General features: G+C 44.4%; 1 protein-coding gene across 14 annotated transcripts in view; it reads left to right on the top strand.

The window, feature by feature from the left end:
- The first annotated feature begins 7,308 nt into the window (after nucleotides 1-7,308).
- Nucleotides 7,309-21,208, top strand: part of MCF2L (MCF.2 cell line derived transforming sequence like) — a 648,156-nt gene continuing 634,256 nt past the window's right edge. For 10 of the 14 annotated variants that reach the window (XM_063953145.1, XM_063953136.1, XM_063953129.1 and 7 more), the window contains exon 1: nucleotides 18,784-18,959. In XM_063953145.1, coding sequence (XP_063809215.1) covers nucleotides 18,876-18,959 — 84 coding nt within the window. In that variant the 5' untranslated portion in view covers nucleotides 18,784-18,875. Of the gene's footprint in view, nucleotides 7,429-15,333; nucleotides 15,562-18,776; nucleotides 18,960-21,208 lie in introns of those variants that run through there. The other 4 variants (XM_063953132.1, XM_063953130.1, XM_063953141.1 and 1 more) reach the window with 4 other exon arrangements.

Below are 21,208 nucleotides of genomic sequence, written 5' to 3'. Positions count from 1 at the left end.
GTTGTAGGAGGGGTACCTTGATTATCACCTGCTGGGAATACAGCTTGTGAATAGCTTCCAATACTGCCTCCTTGTCGGAGGGAGACGTTGGTAGAGCAGACTTCAGGAACCGGCGAGGGGGAGACGTCTCGAATTCCAATTTGTACCCCTGTGATACTACCTGCAGGATCCAGGGGTCCACTTGCGAGTGAGCCCACTGCGCGTTGAAATTTTTGAGACGGGCCCCCACCGTGCCTGAGTCCGCTTGTAAAGCCCCAGCGTCATGCTGAAGACTTGGCAGAAGCGGGGGAGGGCTTCTGATCCTGGGAAGAGGCTGTCTGCTGCAGTCTTTTTCCCCTTCCTCTGCCCCGGGGCAGAAATGAGTGGCCTTTTGCCCGCTTGCCCTTATGGGGACGAAAGGACTGAGTTTGAAAAGACGGTGTCTTTTTCTGCTGAGAGGTGACCTGGGGTAAAAAGGTGGATTTCCCAGCCGTCACCGTGGCCACCAGGTCCGATAGACCGACCCCAAATAACTCCTCCCCTTTATACGGCAATACTTCCATATGCCGTTTGGAATCCGCATCACCTGACCACTGTCGTGTCCATAAACTTCTTCTGGCAGAAATGGACAGCGCACTTACTCTTGATGCCAGGGTGCAAATATCCCTCTGTGCATCTCGCATATATAGTAATGCATCCTTTAAATGCTCTATAGTCAATAATATACTGTCCCTATCCAGGGTATCAATATTTTCAGTCAGGGAATCCGACCAAGCCACTCCAGCGCTGCACATCCAGGCTGAGGCGATTGCTGGTCGTAGTATAACACCAGTATGTGTGTATATACCCTTTAGGATATTTTCCAGCTTTCTATCAGCTGGTTCCTTGAGGGCGGCCGTATCAGGAGACGGCAACGCCACTTGTTTTGATAAGCGTGTGAGCGCCTTATCTACCCTAGGGGGTGTTTCCCAATGCGCCCTAACCTCTGGCGGGAAAGGGTATAATGCCAATAATTTATTAGAAATCAGCAGTTTTTTATCGGGGGAAACCAACTCTTTGTCACACACCTCATTTAATTCATCTGATTCAGGAAAAACTATGGGTAGTTTTTTCACACCCCACATAATACCCCTTTTTGTGGTACTTGTAGTATCAGAAATGTTCAAAGCCTCCTTCATTGCCGTGATCATGTAACGTGTGGCCCTACTGGACATTACGTTTGTCTCGTCACCGTCGACGCTGGAGTCAGTATCCGTGTCTGGGTCGACCATCTGAGGTAACGGGCGCTTTAGAGCCCCTGACGGTGTTTGAGACGCCTGGACAGGCACTAACTGATTTGCCGGCTGTCTCATGTCGTCAACAGTTTTTTGCAAAGTGCTGACACTGTCTTGTAATTCCTTCCATACGACCATCCAGTCAGGTGTCGACTCCCTAGGGGGTGACATCACTATTACAGGCAATTGCTCCGCCTCCACATCATTTTCCTCCTCATACATGTCGACACAATCGTACCGACACACAGCACACACACAGGGAATGCTCTGATAGAGGACAGGACCCCACGAGCCCTTTGGGCAGACAGAGGGAGAGTTTGCCAGCACACACCAGAGCGCTATATATATACAGGGATAACCTTATATAAGTGTTTCTCCCTTCTATAGCTGCTGTATTTGTATTATCTGCCAATTAGTGCCCCCCCTCTCTTGTTTTACCCTGATTCTGTAGCAGGACTGCAGGGGAGAGTCAGGGAGCCGTCCTTCCAGCGGAGCTGTGAGGGAAAATGGCGCTTGTGTGCTGAGGAGATAGGCTCCGCCCCCTTTTCGGCGGCCTTTTCTCCCGCTTTTTTTTAGGAAAACTGGCAGGGGTTAAATGCATCCATATAGCCCAGGAGCTATATGTGATGCATTTCTTTAGCCATATAAGGTTTAAAACGTGTTTTATTGCGTCTTAGGGCGCTCCCCCCCAGCGCCCTGCACCCTCAGTGACCGGAGTGTGAAGTGTGCTGAGAGCAATGGCGCACAGCTGCAGTGCTGTGCGCTACCTTGTTGAAGACAGGAACGTCTTCTGCCGCCGATTTTTCCGGACCTCTTCGCTCTTCTGGCTCTGTAAGGGGGCCGGCGGCGCGGCTCCGGGACCCATCCAAGCTGAGCCTGTGATCGTCCCTCTGGAGCTAATGTCCAGTAGCCAAGAAGCCCAATCCACTCTGCATGCAGGTGAGTTCACTTCTTCTCCCCTTAGTCCCACGATGCAGTGAGCCTGTTGCCAGCAGGTCTCACTGAAAATAAAAAACCTATTTAAACTTTTACTCTAAGCAGCTCAGAAGAGCTACCTAGCATGCACCCTTCTCGGCCGGGCACAAAAATCTAACTGAGGCTTGGAGGAGGGTCATAGGGGGAGGAGCCAGTGCAAACCAGCTAGTCCTAAAGCTTTTACTTTTGTGCCCAGTCTCCTGCGGAGCCGCTATTCCCCATGGTCCTTACGGAGTTCCCAGCATCCACTAGGACGTCAGAGAAAAACAATCTGCTAATATAGTGATAATATAAAAATAATATAAAAAAACCTTTAACAGCACAATGTTATTAGTAAATCTCAAAAAAAAAAAAAACCTTGCTGTGGAATCAGCTCATTCTTTATTACATCTGTTATTGCAAAGCCTGTTTTACTGGTATGTATAACAATTGTCATTTTGATACACTGTATCTCTATTTCTATGTATGTTCATTTTCCACCTCATGCTCCACCCCCTCCATTCTGGACCCCCTCATATAATGTTATAATAGACATTACTGAATGATGTTCTAATTTATTAATTGAAACATATCCAATGGACCTATGTTCCCCTTTTTTTACCTCATCATTTAATTTTAGAAATGTTTTAGTTTAATTCACCCGATAGGGTTTTGAAATATTATATATATATATATATATATATATATATATATATATATATATATATATTATGTTTTTTTCAGATGTGGGATTAATACGATGATTTATTGGTCATCTATTCCGTTATGTTCTTCCGACTTGTTTCTGGTATGTATATGCATGTACATATATGTATATATTGCTATCCAATTATCTGTCCCTATCCTTTTGACCACTATGGCCTGACCTTGCGATTGTTCATATTATCATATATAATTGATCAATTTATTGTTTAGATATTGAGCCCCTGATGAAGTCCAGTTGGACGAAACACGTCGGGTTTCTGGTTCGGATATAAGAACATCGGATATGCAATAATTAAGAAAACCACATTTGACTTACCAATTATTCGCAATATATGGTGTCCATATCTGATGTCTGGATTTTGATTATGTCAGCCATTTGTTATTCACTGTGATTGTTGAATACTTTAAAATAATTTTTTATATATTTATATAAAAGTGATTTGTGGTCAAATTCTGGAAGATATCACCTCCCTTAGACACCACCCCTTTCTCTGTATGTATATATATATATATATATATACAGTCAGGTCCATAAATGTTGAGAGATCGACACAATTCTAATATTTTGGGCTCTATACACCACCACAATGGATTTGAAATGAAACAAACAAGACGTGCTTTAACTGCAGACTTTCCGCTTTAATTTGAGGGTATTTACATCCATATCAGGTGAACAGTGTAGGAATTACAACGGTTTCTATATGTGCCTCACACTTTTTAAGGGACCAAAAGTAATGGGACAAACTAAACAATCCTAAATCAAACTTTCACTTTTTAATACTTTGTTGCAAATACTTTGTGTATTATATATTATATTAAAATATGGTTAACCACTATGACTGTATTTTGCACAATATATTTATTTTTCAGATCTGTGGAGTTTCTTGCATTAATGGGTTCTCTATACTCCTAATGTTTGGGTCTATCTATCTATCTATCTATCTATCTATCTATCTATCTATCTATCTATCTATCTATCTATCTATCTAATATATTGGACCTGAATCAGAGGTGAACACTGTTGTAGTCGCAGCTGCATGTTTTGCTGAAGCGCATCTGCATCATTATACTAATGCGTTTTAACAGAGGAGGGAGCTTGTGTGCACCTCCGAGTGGGCCCCCTCTTCTGCATGGCTCAGTAGTCTTCAGCAATGTGCCAGAGTCTACTGAGCAAGCACAGGTCTCAGGAAATATGGTGCCTGCCATGTTCTAGAGACCAATTTGACTATTGCTCATGCGCGGCAGCCATTTCATTTTGGCTATGATTTTTGCTGCGACAGCAGCATCCTTACGCTGGACTCCGGAAAAGTACGTTTTAAAATATGGGTGCAGTGTGTGCCGTGTCACTGTGGGCCCCCTGGACCCAGAGGCCCATGTACACATGCATCTCACACATTGCACCCATTATAGAAACGCCAACGAAAATACCACAACAGATGAGCTTCCTACTGCGACGCCCAAGTGCTGCATTGCAAATTTCCGTACCAACGTACTATTGGACACTAGAGCAGCCCTATGGAGGTGCAGAATGTCTGTCAGAACATGGCTGCCGATTCCAGTGCAACTGGGTGTTTGCAGTCGCTGGACGGGACACACCTGCATATGAATAACCCCCTGCCTGTTACCTACCAGGATTGCCCCCAAAACTGCCTCTCTCTATGTCCAAATTCATACTGTGCCTGCCAGCAGTAACCATTGGGATGCGCAGTGTGACTCAGATGCATGTGCAGATGGAAAACATTGGCTGCTTACATCCGACATCAGCGCTGCATCCAGCTCTGAATCAGGCCCATTATGCGTGTATGGGAATGTAGTGGCGACAGTTAAGTTACTGAGAGGAAAGTCTATTTATCGCCACCTGGAAATGGAGATAAGTTTGTTTAAAAAAAGAAAAGATAAATACCTCTTGTCCAGTTTATATAAATATCATCAGGAGGTAGCCTCCATTAGATTCTATGAAGGAGGCAGTGTGTTTAGGAAACAATAAAAAGTTTTCTGACTTAGAGGTCTATTCATGCAGCAGAGAAAAGCCCTGTTTTGCGTTAAACAGGGCTTTTCTCTGCTTACCGCAATTCACAGAGCGGGTTACCGCGGAGAACGTTATTACTTCTCCAGCGGTATCCCTGCTCTGTGCTGGAATCGCAGTACCATACACTTGTATGGTATCTGCAATTCATGTAGAAGCGGAAAGCTCAGCTTTCCGCTTCTCTTCTCTGTGCCGCTTCGCCACCTGAGGATGGCGTAGTATCTACCTGCCTGACGCTAAGCCTGTTCTTTCCCCTGCTTTGGTACTAGCCGCTCTGTCCCGCAAGCTCCGCCCCTTTTACCCAGCTCGCACTGCTTCCGGCTTGTGAGGAATCTCCTTAGCAACCACTTGACGGGCAGCTCGCCAAGCATGAGGTGCGCATGCGCCAGAGGCAGATCGGTGTAGTAGGCACGGCAGAAGCAGAGAAGAGGACATCGTGGACGGCCAGTTTAGCACTACGTGACAGAGTTCAGGAAGGGATTAATGGATTGCGGTAAAGATAAGTTAAAAACCCGCACATACGAATGCGATGCTTGGTGATAAGTTAGACCAAAACATTGCATTTGTACATGAATAGTAGACCCCATAATATCTCCAAACTTTTCATTGCACTTACATATAGAAGAACCATAAATATCAAATTTCCCAGCTTATATGCTTGAAAAATAACATAATTATGTTTAATAAATATAGCCCTAAGAGCGGAGTCAGCACGCAGATCCGCTCTCAGAAAAGAAAGTAAGGCAGGAGTGTCAAACTCGTGGCCCACGGGCCGCATACGGCCGATACCCCATCGCCCGTGTGCAGGGGCCCTTTTTGTGGCCCGTTGGCAGGTCAGAATGGGGTTGAACTGCGACCATGCCGTTCCGCCTCCATCAGATTACGGTGATGTTGCCCCACTGCCTGCACTTCCCACTGGCACCCACGTGGTGGTAGGGATGGCCATCGGTGGGTTATCCATCAATGGTTACCATCGATGATACAATTGAGGGATAACCTCGATGGTGTTAAACCATCTGTAAGGGAAGCATCGATTACTGTAAAGAAATGCGGGCCAATCAGATCAAGGGGGCAAGGCCTTATGGTTGTCAGGGGGCGGGGCTAAGCTCCCTGCCCTGACACTTTAGTGGAAAAAAATAATTAAAAAATTTGGTAGCATTTAATCATGGATGGTTCCAGAGCCGGCCTTAGGCATAGGCAAACTAGGCAAATGCCTAGGGCATTTGGTATGCTTAGGGGCACCAGCATCTTCTGCTGATTAAAATGATATGCGGCATGTGTATATTCTGTGTGTGACTGTGGCTGTATTTGCATACGAAATGCTACGTTGCAGTGTATTCCTGGAAATCACTGTAATGTAGCATTTCGTATGCAGATACAGCCGCAGTCGCAGACAGAATATAGGCATGCTGCATATCATTTTAATCAGCAGAAGCTGCTTGTGCATCCTAGCCACATAGTAATGCAAATAAGATGCATTTTCGTAAACAAAAGGCGTCCGACGTTAGCAGAGCTGCGAGGTGACTCATGCCAGGCATCTCCTGCAGAACTAGCGGCGGTGCTAGGGGGCACCAGTCAAAATCTTGCCTATGGCATCATATTGGTTAGGGCCGGCTCTGGATGGTTCTCCCCCATCAACGGTAAAACTATTCGACATCGGTTATAGACCACTGATGATTTTGAATCATCGATGGTCGATTGCCATCCCTATGCGGTGGTATGATGTGATGTGAAGCAAACAGCCACAGCTCTGACCTCAAGAGCCCTTAAAGCTGCAGCCCTCACTCCTGAAGCAGCATGCCCACGAAGGAGGATCCTGCTAATGTAAGTCTCTCGGGCATGCAGTCTTTTGCAGCAAACTTTGGGCAATGTCCCGCAGCCAGCGGGCGGTATACAGGGCGTGGGTGTAGGGCACGTTCAGCTCATACTTGCCTACTTGACCCTCTCCATGAGGGAGAAAATGCTCTGTTCCTGGACTTTAAAATGCTCCCTCATGGAGAGGGTCAGGTAGGCAAGTATGGCTCAGCATTACCACTTACATCACGTGACCTGGGAACGGCGCACGGCTGCCCTGTCGCTGTTAGGTGCGGTGCTGGCGCTGGGGGCAGCGGGGGAATAATCAGGCTGGGAGCCCCGCAGAAGGGGCAACTTGAACTTGCTCACGTCACTACGGTACTAATCCTATCCGTGCACCGGCCGCACAACCAGCTATCTTGGGGCAGTTCCTATCACTGCCGGTAGGTGTCGCCCCTGAATCACTGCGGCTCCTGCCTCCCGTGCCGTCTCTCATCCTCTTACCAGTCCCCCTCCCCGTGTCCCCACCTCCAGCCTCTGTGTGGCCGGGGTGTTGATGCGGATAGCCGGCTTCTGCATCCAGCAGCAGTGCGGAGCTGTTCGGAAAGAAGTAGAGCGATCGCTGGCTGCATGCGCCTGGTGGAGCCTGTACTGTGCCAGTGTCTCCTGGGCGAGGTGAGCTCAGTCCTGCTCTGCAGCACTGTCAGCTGCATCCCCCCCTCCATGCAGCGTGTCCCACCAGTCCCGGGTACCTCAGTGTGTTGGGATACGTTTGTAGGGTATTCCTATGCAGGACAGCGCCCGATACTGTGTACTGTATACACACGATCGTGATATCTAGAATTAATCTTCTTTGAAATTTTAAACATTGATTCTATAATATATTGTTTTAAATGTAATTTTAGAGTGTGCTAAATATTGTCTATGGATGACAGTACACACAACTTGTCTGCATGATGTTTGCGTTGCATATCAGACAGATACTTATTTGTATTGAGAGAGAACGGTGTACAGTGGTCAGCTACAGTACATGCACTATGGGGGTCATTCCGAGTTGATCGCTCACTTGCAACTTTTTGCAGCGCTGTGATCAGATAGTCGCCGCCTATGGGAGAGTGTATATTCGCTTTGCAAGTGTGCAAACGCATGTGCAGCCGAGCGGGATGAAAACTTTTTTTGCAGTTTCTGAGTAGCTCTGGACTTACTCAGCCCTTACGATCACTTCAGAAAGAATTACCAAGGTAATAGGTTCGGCGCTTAGGAGGTGTGGTGCTTCTCGTTAAGCAGCTGTAAGGAGAGGGGTGGTTAGCCCCTAAGAGTAACAAAAAAACGTAAAGTATACAGCGCTTGAAAAAACTGGATATGGAAAAAACAATTAAGTTTTATTAGGTAAATTATGTTGCAACAATTGATTAAAAATTAATTCATAGATGTACATCAATTATAAGATAGAATCTTATAATTGATGTACATCTATGAATTAATTTTTAATCAATTGTTGCAACATAATTTACCTAATAAAACTTAATTGTTTTTTCCATATCCAGTTTTTTCAAGCGCTGTATACTTTACGTTTTTTTCTTACGATCACTTCAGCCTGTCCGGTCCCGGAATTGACGTCAGGCACCCCCGCCCTGCAAACGCTTGGACACGCCTGCGTTTCTCCAAACACTCCCTGAAACCGGTCAGTTGCCACCCACAAACTTCCTCTTCCTGTCAATCTCCTTGCGAACGGCTGTGCGAATGGATTCTTCGTTAAATCCATCGCCCAGCAACGATTCGCTTTGTACTCGTACGACGCGCCTACGCATTGCGGTGCATATGCATGCGCAGTAGTAACCTGTTTGCTCGCTGTCGTTTTTCGCAGCGCAGCAATCAACTCGGAATGACCCCCTATGTGGTCAGCAATTATAGCTACCCGATAAATCAAATGCATACCTCCCAACTTTGATCTTCATTGAAGCGTGACTCATGCACAGCGAAGCCTTGCGTGTTCCCAAAAAGGGGTGCATCTTCGTGGTGATGACGCGATTGTAAGCCACACCTCCCTTGTTCGTCACTAAAGGGGGCATGCCAGCGCTCTGTGAGCTGCTGGCATGCGCTCCCTCTGTCACTCGTGAATAGACACTGTGCGCATAAGCAGGGCAGCGAGTGACAGGAGCCTCCCAACTACTCCCCCACCACCACAGAACACTGCAGCCCGCATGTGGGTCTGCGAGACAGTCCCAAAAAACGTGACTGTCCCGCGAAAATCTGGACAGTTAGGAGGTATGCAAATGTTGTGCCCCAATGTCTCTTTATTGCACTGTACATGATTTACCATATAGCCTATCTGCTGCAGCGTTCTGTCTCTTCACAGCACTGTGTACTCTGACATCAGTGCTATTTACTAAGAATAATATTGATGCCCCTTGCCTCCCTTGGTATCCGTTCACATGGTCGACCATGTTATGGTCGACAGTCATTAGGTCGACCACTATTGGTCGACATTGTCATGGTCGACATGGACACATGGTCGACACATGAAAGGTCGACACATGAAAAGGTTGACATGGGTTTTTTAACTTTTTTTTCTTTTGGGGAACTTTTCCATACTTTACGATCCACATGGACTACGATTGGAACGGTAAAGTGTGCCGAGCGAAGCGGTAGCGGAGCGAAGGCACCATGCCCGAAGCATGGCGAGCGAAGCGGTGCACTAATTGGGGTTCCCAGTCACTTTACGCAAAAAACGACACCAAAAAAAGTTGAAAAACTCATGTCGACCTTTCACGTGTCGACCATGTGTCCATGTTGACCATGTCAATGTCGACCAATAGTGGTCGACCTAATGACTGTCGACCATAACATGGTCGACCATTCATACCGGAACCGCCTCCCTTCTGGTTACTGGATATCTCTTATGTGTGTGTGTACTCTAGTGTCTTCAGTGCTGTACTTATTTATTTTAGAACACATGATCACATTGCAAGGTTATTACATTTCAGCATAATTCACTCTGTCAACAAATGATCACACTTTCTTTTATTTACTATTCATTTTATCAGCAGACATATGCATCCAGCTCCAGCTGAAACCTGGAAGGTGTGCTGCTACTGGGGAGTCAGGACATACTCCGCGTGAAATGTACAATATTCACACCTGCTGTGAAGTCTTATCTTGTGTGTCAGAAGTGTATTTCCATCAGGGTTACAGAGACTAGAGACCTTCCTGATAGTTTAGCTCTGCAGGTTAGACTACTGTGCAGGAAGCTTATGTATAAGGATGGTGGATGTTTATCCACCACACTTATACACAAAGCAACAACCATTCGGCTCCTAACTGACATATTTAAGACACAACCTTTAAAATGCCATAAGCTGATTGGTTAGTACTTTAACACTCTCCACTTTATTTCTCTCCAACCTCTGATAAATACCTCATAGTTTTTTTTACAGTATTTTACTTTGTTCTTAAATTGTCTGGATTCAAAATTGTATTATTTAACCGCTCTATAGCTATTGTAACTAGTCTTTTGCAGCTAAGTGGTCTATTTAGCAAGGTTTACTTCATCAATGTATGTAGAAACTGCAGTTTATGGATATTGTTGTGTATTGTTACTATGTATTTATAGTCTAATACAGTAGATTTTACCGTAATCTCCTGCAAAAGGTTAATTAGTACTGTAGACCGCAGTCCCCATTGATAATAATAAGGTTTGATTTCTATGTACAAAACTCCAAAAAGCATAGCTTTTCAGATGTTGGCCTCATTTGTGCCATCCCCTGATGGTGTAAACCGCTTGATGCCTATGGAGGCAATCCTGCAGGAAAGGGATCTTCCGATTGCTCTTCCAAAGCCTCCATCTTGCTAAAGAAGCGGACACGGGGGGTTATTCAGAGTCCTTAGCTGTTTTTGCTAAATTAGCAAAAACTGCTAAGGATCAAATCGCATGCTGGGAGCCGCCCAGCAAGTATGGCGACACCCTGTGTTGCGCTCACAGTTACATTGCATCGTAGGAGCCAAGATAGAGGATGACTCCCTGCATACGCAGCAGGCTGCATATGCAGGGGCACTACAGCCATGTTTCTGATCGCAGGAAGTGCAGGCAATGTCAACGACCTACCCCCCAAAAAAAGCCATCACGTTTGAGTTTCCTGCTCCACCCCCCCCCATGCCGCATCGCTGCCCCCAAAAGTCTGCTGCCTGTCAATCAAACTGCAAACGCATCGTTCCAGGATGCGTTCACAATGTGAATCCCCATGCACATGTGCACTGCGAAGGCAATGAGCATAACACAGAGAGCATGAAACCCCTGGCAACGAGCAGGTCATTTAAAAGTAATTAGAAGCCTTACTGTGGAGCATATTGTGCCAGGGGCATTGTAGTGTGTGGCATAATATATCACAGGGATTATGGTGTGTGGTATAAAGTATCGTGGGCATTTTGGTAAGTGGCATAATGTGTCAGAGGCATTCTGGTTTGGGGCATAATGTGTCAGGAGCATTGTGTGTGGCATAATGTGTCACAAGCATTACGGTGTGTGGCATAATGTGTCAGGAGCATTGTGTGTGGCATAATGTGTCACAGGCATAATGTGTAGGGGCATTGTGTGGCATAATGTGTCACAGGCATTACGGTGTGTGGCATAATGTGTCACAGGCATTACGTTGTGTGGCATAATGTGGCATTACTATAAGGAGGAAAAATGAAAAATAATGTAAGGGGCATGAATCAGGATTTTTTTTTTCTGTTGTGGCCAATGTCTGGCCGGTATCCGGACCATAGATCTACACTAAAAAGATCTACAGTCGATAGGTCTACCACTAATGGTAGACATGCATTAGGTCGACAGGGTCAAAAGGTTGACATGTAAAATGTAGACAATTCAAAAGGTTGACATGATCAAAAGGTTGACATGATAATGGTCGACACACATATGGTAGACACAAGTTTTTTTCCTTTTTTTCATCTTTTTCATACGTTACCATCCACGTGGACTACAATTGGGAATAGTAACCTGTGCTGAGCGTGTGTGGTAGCAGATCGAGGCGCCTGGGACGTGGTACACTAATGGGGCTTGTTTGTGGCAGAAAAGTGACACCCCAAAAAGTGAAAAAAATTGTGTCTACCTTTTTTGTGTCAATCATTTACATGTCGACATATTGACTCTGTCAACCTTTTGAACCTGTTGACCTTTTCTACGGTCTACCTATTCTATGTCGACCTTTTGACGCTGTCGACCTAATGCATGTCTACCATTAGCGGTAGACCTATTGACTGTAGACCTTTTTAGTGTAGATCTAATAATCCACACCCGTCTGGGCGTGCAGGTTGCAAAACTGGGGTATAAGGTAGTCTTTTCCTGAAATGCCGTGCCCCTTGCAGTTAGACTGCGCCCCTTGCAGTGAGACCACCCCCCCATTTTAGGAATGCAAATGGTGCGTGCACATTCTTTACTTTTATTTAAAAAAAAATTGGGCGAAACTTTTTTTGCTTGGGGGATCAAAATTTCTATTTACACAACTGAATCACGAATATCTCCTGCTAATCTTCCAGTCCCAATAGTAGGCAGAAAAAATTATCTAGCTCTGAAAATACAATACTGTATTTCAGAACTTGACTGCTGGAACTGACATAGTGCAAAGTATCACAGCTACGGAACTAGTGGCCATAGGGATCACAAGGACAGTTGATTTTTTGATCTTCTGTTCCCGAATCGGAGCAATGTAGATTTGCCTCTGCGTTATAGTATCCACCACTGCGATTCGCAGCTGGTTGGATACTAACACCCTGATGTATGAGCCTCCATTATGGGGTAGAAGTGATATCAGCGCACATTATATGCACTGATACTGTTTCTACCCCTTGTATGACTCTGGCAATGTGTGGCAATTGACGGGGCGCCCTGTCACCTGTCCCTGTCATTTTCGGTGGTGCTTTCTATAAGATAGCACGACGATATGCAGGGCAAAGTATGAATGGTCAGTGGCAATTACCATTCTGACACTTGTGGCTATCGATTTTGAAAGCTGCAGATGCTGCCCATACACCACAGCATGGGCAGCGCTGTCCCTGACTGCTGGCACCCGGCTGCATAGGAGATCTCTCAATAATAGCGAGATCTCATGCATGCCCAGTGAGCTGGCCAGGAAGAGAGACGCAGCGCATCAGCACCTAGGCAGTGGGGGTCTGGCAGCGATCGCTGGAAGGGGGAGTTTTCATTCCCAAGCTTTGGCATCCGAGTTGTTAATACATATTAGCACTGCTGCTTCCTGCTTTGTTAAAGAGGCGTTACACCCGCACAATAATTGTGAGTATAATACATATATACACTGCTCAAAAAAATAAAGGGAACACTAAAATAACACATCCTACATCTGAATGAATTAAATATTCTTATTAAATACTTTGTTCTTTACATAGTTGAACGTGCTGACAACAAAATCACGCAAAAATTATCAATGGAAATCACATTTATTAACCCATGGAGGTCTGGATTTGGAGTCACACTCAAAATTAAAGTGGAAAAACACACAGGCTGATCTAACTTTGATGTAATGTCCTTAAAACAAGTCAAAATGAGGCTCAGTAGTGTGTGTGGCCTCCACGTGCCTGTATGACCTCCCTACAATGCATGGGCATGCTCCTGATAAGGTGGCGGATGGTCTCCTGAGGGATCTCCTCCCAGACCTGGACTAAAGCATCCACCAACTCCTGGACAGTCTGTGGTGCAACGTGGCGTTGGTGGTTGGAGCGAGACATGATGTCCCAGATGTGCTCAATTGGATTAAGGTCTGGGGAACGGGCGGGCCAGTCCATAGCATCAATGCCTTCGTCTTGCAGGAACTGCTGACACACTCCAGCCACATGAGGTCTAGCATTGTCTTGCATTAGGAGGAACCCAGGGCCAACCGCACCAGCATATGGTCTCACAAGGGGTCTGAGGATCTCATCTTGGTACCTAATGGCAGTCAGGCTACCTCTGGCGAGCACATGGAGGGCTGTGTGGCCCCCCAAAGAAATGCCACCCCACACCATTACTGACCCACTGCCGAACCGGTCATGCTGGAGGATGTTTCAGGCAGCAGAACGTTCTCCTTGGCGTCTCCAGACTAAGTCACGTCTGTCACACGTGCTCAGTGAGAACATGCTTTCATCTGTGAAGAGCACAGGGCACCAGTGGCAAATTTGCCAATCTTGGTGTTCTCTGGCAAATGCCAAACGTCCTGTACGATGTTGGGCTGTAAGCACAACCCCCACCTGTGGACGTTGGGCCCTCATACCACCCTCATGGAGTCTGTTTCTGATCGTTTGTGTAGACACATGCACATTTGTGGCTTGCGGGAGGTCATTTTGCAGGGCTCTGGCAGTGCTCCTCCTGTTCCTCCTTGTACAAAGGCGGAGGTAGCGGTCCTGCTGCTGGTTGTTGCCCTCCTACACGTCTCCTGATGTACTGGCCTGTCTCCTGGTAGCACCTCCATGCTCTGGACACTACGCTGACAGACACAGCAAACCTTCTTTCCACAGCTCGCATTGATGTGCCATCCTGGATGAGCTGCACTACCTGAGCCACTTGTGTGGGTTGTAGACTCCGTCTCATGCTACCACTAGAGTGAAAGCACCGCCAGCTTTCAAAAGTGACCAAAACATCAGCCAGAAAGCATAGGAGCTGAGAAGTGGTCTGTGGTCACCACCTGCAGAACAACTCCTTTATTGGGGGTGTCTTGCTAATTGCCTATAATTCCCACCTGTTGACTATTCCATTTGCACAACAGCATGTGAAATTGATTGTCAATCAGTGTTACTTCCTAAGTGGACAGTTTGATTTCACAGAAGTGTGATTGACTTGGAGTTACATTGTGTTGTTTAAGTGTTCCCTTTATTTTTTTGAGCAGTGTATATATATTACCCCTAAAAAAACAGTAAGCTCACTTTTTTGTTGCTTAACCTATGTGTAGAAGAACTGCGCATAGTTGTTTAATTTTTAATAAAGTTACTACAAAAAGTTTTTAACCACTTGCCTGGCATAGTCGCATTAGATGCGACCACACCATCAAGTGCTTTATTTGACCTGGTTGCACAGGATGCGACCAATCAGATAGACAGCATGGTAAGAGAAATTTCCAGCTGCTGTAGCTCTCAGAGGGATCGGAAGGTCCCCCTGCCTCCCTGCACCCTCCCCTAGTGTTTGCCGTGCCGCTGATCAATACTGATTGGTCAGCACGGCAGGACCCCCCACCCAGCGGCTGCAGAGAATAGCAGCCGCTGGGAAAGTGTAAATGAAACCCTCACAAGCCCCCCCCCCCCCCCCCCCCCGTGTACTTGGTGGTTGGCCCGATTTGTAAAATGATAGCTGCAATGTTTCAAACGGTTATTACCGATGTTTGAAGGGAAAGAAAAACACTTTTTTATTTTTATTTTTTTAAATAAAATACATTTGGATAAGTTTTATGTTCTTCACCTAATCACTCATAACCCAAACCCCCGCCCCCCCCCCCCCCCCCCCCCCAGAAACATCTGAGTGGTTTTTTGGGGATAAAATTGTCAGTTAAGTGGTTAAAGCATCACAGATATTCCTCCCGCCTATAGGAGGGTCCAGTCATAGAATTACTGTACCAGCTCTCATTGCAGGCAGGGTGAGCTTTCTCTTCCTCTCTTGGAACTTCAGAGGAGTAATACATTCTGCTGCTACAGCTGCCAGCTTCACATCAAAGGGCAGCAATGCTGGAGCTGATATATTGAACCGATCTCTGCACTTCTAAAGACTGCTGCACATTGAGGGGATCATGATACAGACAGATGGTATACAGTGACCTGAATCAGAAGGTAATGATGGCAGGGACCAAATGTGCTTACTATAAGGTGTGAGGAACACTTGATATTGAAAGTAGCGGAATAGCAATTGTAACTGCTGGGGAGATGCATCTTTCATGAATACAGTGACTATGTTGGTTCTAGGCAGCTGATCATTAGGTTTGCCGGTAGAGTGAACTAAAATATGTGTGTCTAGAAGTATTCATGTATATTTCATTTAAATGCATTGAGCATGTAAAGAAACAATGTTCCAAAACTGTAAGAGTTAACTGGTCCATTCACACTAGAATGTTTGCTGCATTTTGTTCAGCCTCTTGAATAATTTACAAACTGGTGCAGTGTATGCAGCTCAAGAAATTATAGTGTGTGCTTAATAACTGCTAGCTCCAATAACTAATTAGCTGCGAAAGTGTGGATGATGGGATCCCGATACAATTGTTTATTGAAGCCGCTGACTGGTCACTGGATCAACCGATGCAGATTTCTGTGAGTCCGATTCATAAATTGTACGGTGCTTCTCAAAAGTACAGAGGAGAATTAAAATCATGAACATCATAAACTGAGCATTGTGTTGAAAAGCAATAGGTTGACGTGTTCTATTTGATTTTACACAGCATATTAAAATATTATATGATACCAGCCTCTACAGTCACAGAATTATGTAATTACTAGATGTAAACTAGTGTTGCAGGGAGGAGTCTCTGAGTGGGGAACTGTGGCTGTTGCATTTTGTGTCCTGTGTCTGGGGATTAACTAAGGCTACATCCAGAAGTAAAAAAAAATTCTATCTCTCTCTTGGAAACAAAGCTTTAGGCGTTTCATTCCCTGTTATACTACACACCCTATTGTTGCTCATAATAAATAGTTCTGGATGAGCGCAAGTGATGGCTTCATCAGTTTACATAAATGTGCTATTGAAGCTGAAACAATAATGACAATATTGCATAAGGAACTCACAACAGAGCATTTTTTTTGATTATTACCAGTTATTTATATAGCGCACACATATTCCGCAGCGCTTTACAGAGAATGTTTGGCCATTCGCATCAGTCCCTGCCCCAGTAGAGCTTACAATCTATATTCCCTACCACACAGGTTCTCAAACTCGGTCCTCAGGACCCCACACGGTGCACGTTTTGCAGGTCACCTCACAGAATCACAAGTGACATAATTAACTCCACCTGTGGACCTTTTAAAATATGTCAGTGATTAATTAATACACCTGTGCATCTGCTGGGTTACCTGCAAAACATGCACTGTGTGGGGTCCTGAGGACCGAGTTTGAGAACCTCTGCCCTACCACATATACACACACTTGCCTACCTGACCCTCTCCATGAGGGAGAAAATGCTCTGTTCCTGGACTTTCCTGGTAATGTATGATTGCCATCACCTGTGGTGAGCTAGTTAATTGATAAGAAAGGTGTTTCACCACAGGTGATGACAGTCCAGGAACAGAGCATTTTCTCCCTCATGGAGAGGGTCAGGTAGGCAAGTATGCATATACACGCACACACATTCATACTACGGTTAATTGTGTTGGGATCCAGTTAACCTACCAGTATGTTTTTGGATTTGTGGGAGGAAACCCACGCAAGTATGGGGACACTATACAAACTCCACACAGCTAGATCCATGGTGGGAATTGAACCCATGACCTCAGTGCTGTCAGGCAGTAATGCTAACCATTACACCATCCGTACTTACAATACTGTTATACTAATTTAATGTAAATGTGACACTTCACACTTGTATTGTAAGTTAGTGAAAACACTATGGGGGCAATTCAGACCTGATCGCAGCAGCAAATTTGTTAGCAGTTGCGCAAAACCATGTGCACTTCAGGGGGGGGGGGGGGCAGATATATGTGCAGAGAGAGTTAGATTTGGGTGGGGTGTGTTCAAACTGAAATCTAAATTGCAGTGTAAAAGTAAAGCAGCCAGTATTTACCCTGCACAGAAACAAAATAACCCACCCAAATCTAACTCTTTCTGCAAATGTTATATCTGCCACACCTGCAGTGCACATGGTTTTGCCCAACTGCTAACAAATTTGCTGCTACGATCAGGTCTGAATTACCTCCTATGTATATAGATATATACAGGCCCGGCGACAGGGGGGGTCAAAGGGGACTCCCGTACCGGGCCCCGAGGTTAAGAGGGGCCCCAAGAATCTGGCGCAGCCGCTTTCACTGACTGCATGGTGTCCGCCATATCCGGGAGGAAGGAAGGCAGGAGGAACCTGAGCGGCACGCTGACTGAGCAAGCCAGTGCTGTAGTGCGGGCTCCCAGCACCTGTCATGGAAGGACACCAGGGGGGAAAAGCTCTATAGGAGATCCGCGCTTCCACACAGCAGACCAGCGCTGTGCATTTGGGGCTCTCCACACTCTGCAATCAGCAGCTTTAGATCTCTGTGAGCGCTGCCCTGTGCTCTATGGATCCGGGCACTGCTAGTAGGGAAAGGTAGGGAAAGCTGCCTGCAGCACATGGTACTTTCCCCGCATATTGACAGTGAAGCACCTGCCAACTCTTCCTAAAGTACCTATACATAGTGTGTGTGTGTGTGTGTGTGTGTGTGTGTGTGTGATTTATGATATTTTATGTGTCTGTTTCATGCTGCTGTTTAGATATACCTTATTTTAGCACCACTTCATACTGATATTAAAACTGCTTCATATTCTAGGGAGAGCGCTAGTTTATATTGTTTGACAAGAGGAGTGTGTATGCAGCCGGTACACTGTGTTTACGGTAGTGTGTGCGTGTGATGCTGTTACCTTTGCACTCCGCCTCCTCCTCCCATATACTTGGAGTCAGTAATACACCTACTGTGGGATAACGTGTATAAGGGTAGAATTGTGTGGTGTAGCGTGAATAACGGACACTACTGTGTGGGGTAATGTTAATAAGGTGTACTACTGTGCGGTGTAATAATGTGTGTAGTAATTTTATATGGGGGGGAGGGGCATGTCAAGATAACAAAAACACTAGTTTCGACCCTGATGTAGTGGTGATGTTTATAGCATAAGTCACATAGCTGTCAGAAGCATATACAGTATTATACTGTATCCTATGTATTACATAATGGCCATATATGGGGGGCCCAGAGATAGCCGTGTACCGGGCCCCAAGATTTCTGTTGCCGGCCCTGGATATATATGCTGTACATACACAGTATATAGAATTAAGGTATTTTGGTCCTTTTTAATCATGCCTTCATTTTTCACTCAGGGAAAGACCAAGCTTTCATGACTGGGTGTTGGAGTCTCTTTTTGTGTCGGGAGCTTGGAAGTAGCATCTGTTTTGCTGCACAGAAATCCTCTGGTGAGGATGAAGAGACGGATCACCAGGTGGTGGTATCTGATGTCATCCAGCTTGTCCCTGATGAGCAGTCTGAGCTTGAGATATCTGCAGGTGAGGAAAACCAATAAACTTTTATATTTTTCCTTCTGCACTTTCCAGCTCATGTTGCTGTTGTGCATGTTTTCCTGTGTCAGCAAAATGTTGGGAGACTGGTGACATTGCAATGCACATGAGATAGCAGGACCATATAGAAGGATGTTATTGTCACTGTGAGATTCAGAAAAATGTCTGTAAATACATTTTCCAGTGTTCTTATACAAGTTTGTAAAAAGTTGTAATAAACACATTTACCTCTCATCTGCAATATCAGATTCCCCTCTCCCATCAATACAACAACACTTCCACGTACCTGTGCTACATCAATAACCCCACTATTGAGCTTTTTAGAGAAATTCACCTGAAAACCAACATTACTTTATTGGTCAAGTTATGCTTTTTAAAAACTTCCAAGTGCGTGATTGGGAGGGGGCACCAGAGTTTCTGTGCCATGTCCTGACATTAACTTTAAAATAAAGATTTTCCCTATTTTATCGTCTGATCAGGAGGGTACACACAAGCAAAACATAAATTTTCTTTGAAAAATCAATGCAAGTTTGGAACTAGATTGCAAATGAAAGTCACTGCACAGTGCAAGTTCGCCGTGAGAGAGGCTCGTAGGGCCCAACTCGCACGTAATTGGATTGACCCCATATATGGCAAATAATTCAATATGAAATCAAAGAAGAAAAAGAAGTAACTTTAGTTGGGAGCACTCAGGTTACAGCGACAAAAGGTATAATAATAATTTCTAAAAATGTAGCTTTTATGAATTACACTATAAATATGTAGGAACAGAGAAAGCCCAATATATTTCAAATTGTATCGCTAGCTTTGCGAATACAAAAGTTCTTGCCATGAAAATATTAAAGAAATTGTGATATATAGTCACAAACCTACAATACATGGTTTTCCCAGGAGGTCATCCAACCGAGTAATAGTCAGGCCCAACACTGTATTGATTCCAAAATCGGACAAGATTGGGCATTTGCAGTGTGGTATAGTTGTAGGTTCGTCGGGACCATTGCAAGGAAAATAAATATTTAGTGGATTATTCCAGTCCAAAACGTTTTATAAGGGAAAAACATATGATGAAAAAATTGTGAAAGTGATCATCATTTACTTATAGGTAACTATATACCTATAAGTAACCCAGATGTATAGTAATGTAAATTTATGGAGATTTTGGGGGTAATTCAATTGTGTCTGAACAATTTTTGTGTGCAAAAACCAGGCTTAACTGTGTTTTTTGGGGGGCAATTCAATTGAAGCTTTTTTTTTGTGTGAAAAAAAATCCTGTTTCCGGGCAAGAATACATAGGATCTGGGATAAGTTCCCAGATCTATGTGTTTTCATGTTTGTGGACGTAAAAAAAAATTACACTCATCAGAGCTATTGTTTTGGGATCTCAGTGGGTCGCAGACAAAAATGCCCGATAAGTGCCAGCATCTGAGGTAATTAGATAGCAATTACAGATTTACTGTAGTAAAATCTAGAACAAGGCATATTCATCACCACCACATAAATCATCTGGCTACTTAAATGAATTGCATATAAAATATATTTATTTATAAAAATTTCTGAACAAGAAAACTTACGATAAATTTACGATGAAAGCAAATAATCAAACAAGCTATGGAATTAGTAAATAAGAGTTTTTACAGTAACATAGGATATACCTTAAAACTAAAGCATGTATATATAAAATTAATACTAATAGCATGATAATGCACAAGCTGTTCTCTGCTTGCAAAATGTTTTAGAATTACATGAGCAAATGCTCTCTTATAAATATATTCACTACTGCTCTACTTTTTATAGTAAATCTATTGGATTAATTACATAAAAATAGGATATTCCCTTAATCAACATATATGCAAAATTACTGGATATACTACAAAATATATTTACTTGAGCAAACAACTAAAAAAAAAAAAGTAATAGAAACTTGTTTTCTAATAATAGTGCATCTCTTCATTTCATAGAAGCAACAACTTCCAATTAACCCTCCTTTTTAAAATCATCAGGTTACGCCACTTTTTCAAGAAAATGCCTGGGGCTAAATGTAATAGCCTGCGAGCTTCCGGAGGTGCTGGAGTTTGTGCAAGTCTGCCATATTTTTAAAGTGGCAATCCTGATTGCGGCTTTAGCAAAGTTACATGTTTTAATCATTTTTTCATGTCCTGAACTTCTGCTATTACTATCCTGAGATGGCGATAGCGTTATTGGGGTATTTGGGAAGTTATTACCAAAAGGTAGGTGAT

The sequence above is a fragment of the Pseudophryne corroboree genome, chromosome 2, assembly GCF_028390025.1.
Source record: "Pseudophryne corroboree isolate aPseCor3 chromosome 2, aPseCor3.hap2, whole genome shotgun sequence".
In the NCBI taxonomy this organism is placed as follows: domain Eukaryota; kingdom Metazoa; phylum Chordata; class Amphibia; order Anura; family Myobatrachidae; genus Pseudophryne; species Pseudophryne corroboree.
Note: the sequence above shows the minus strand (reverse complement) of the source record. Positions and strands in the feature narration are given on the sequence as shown.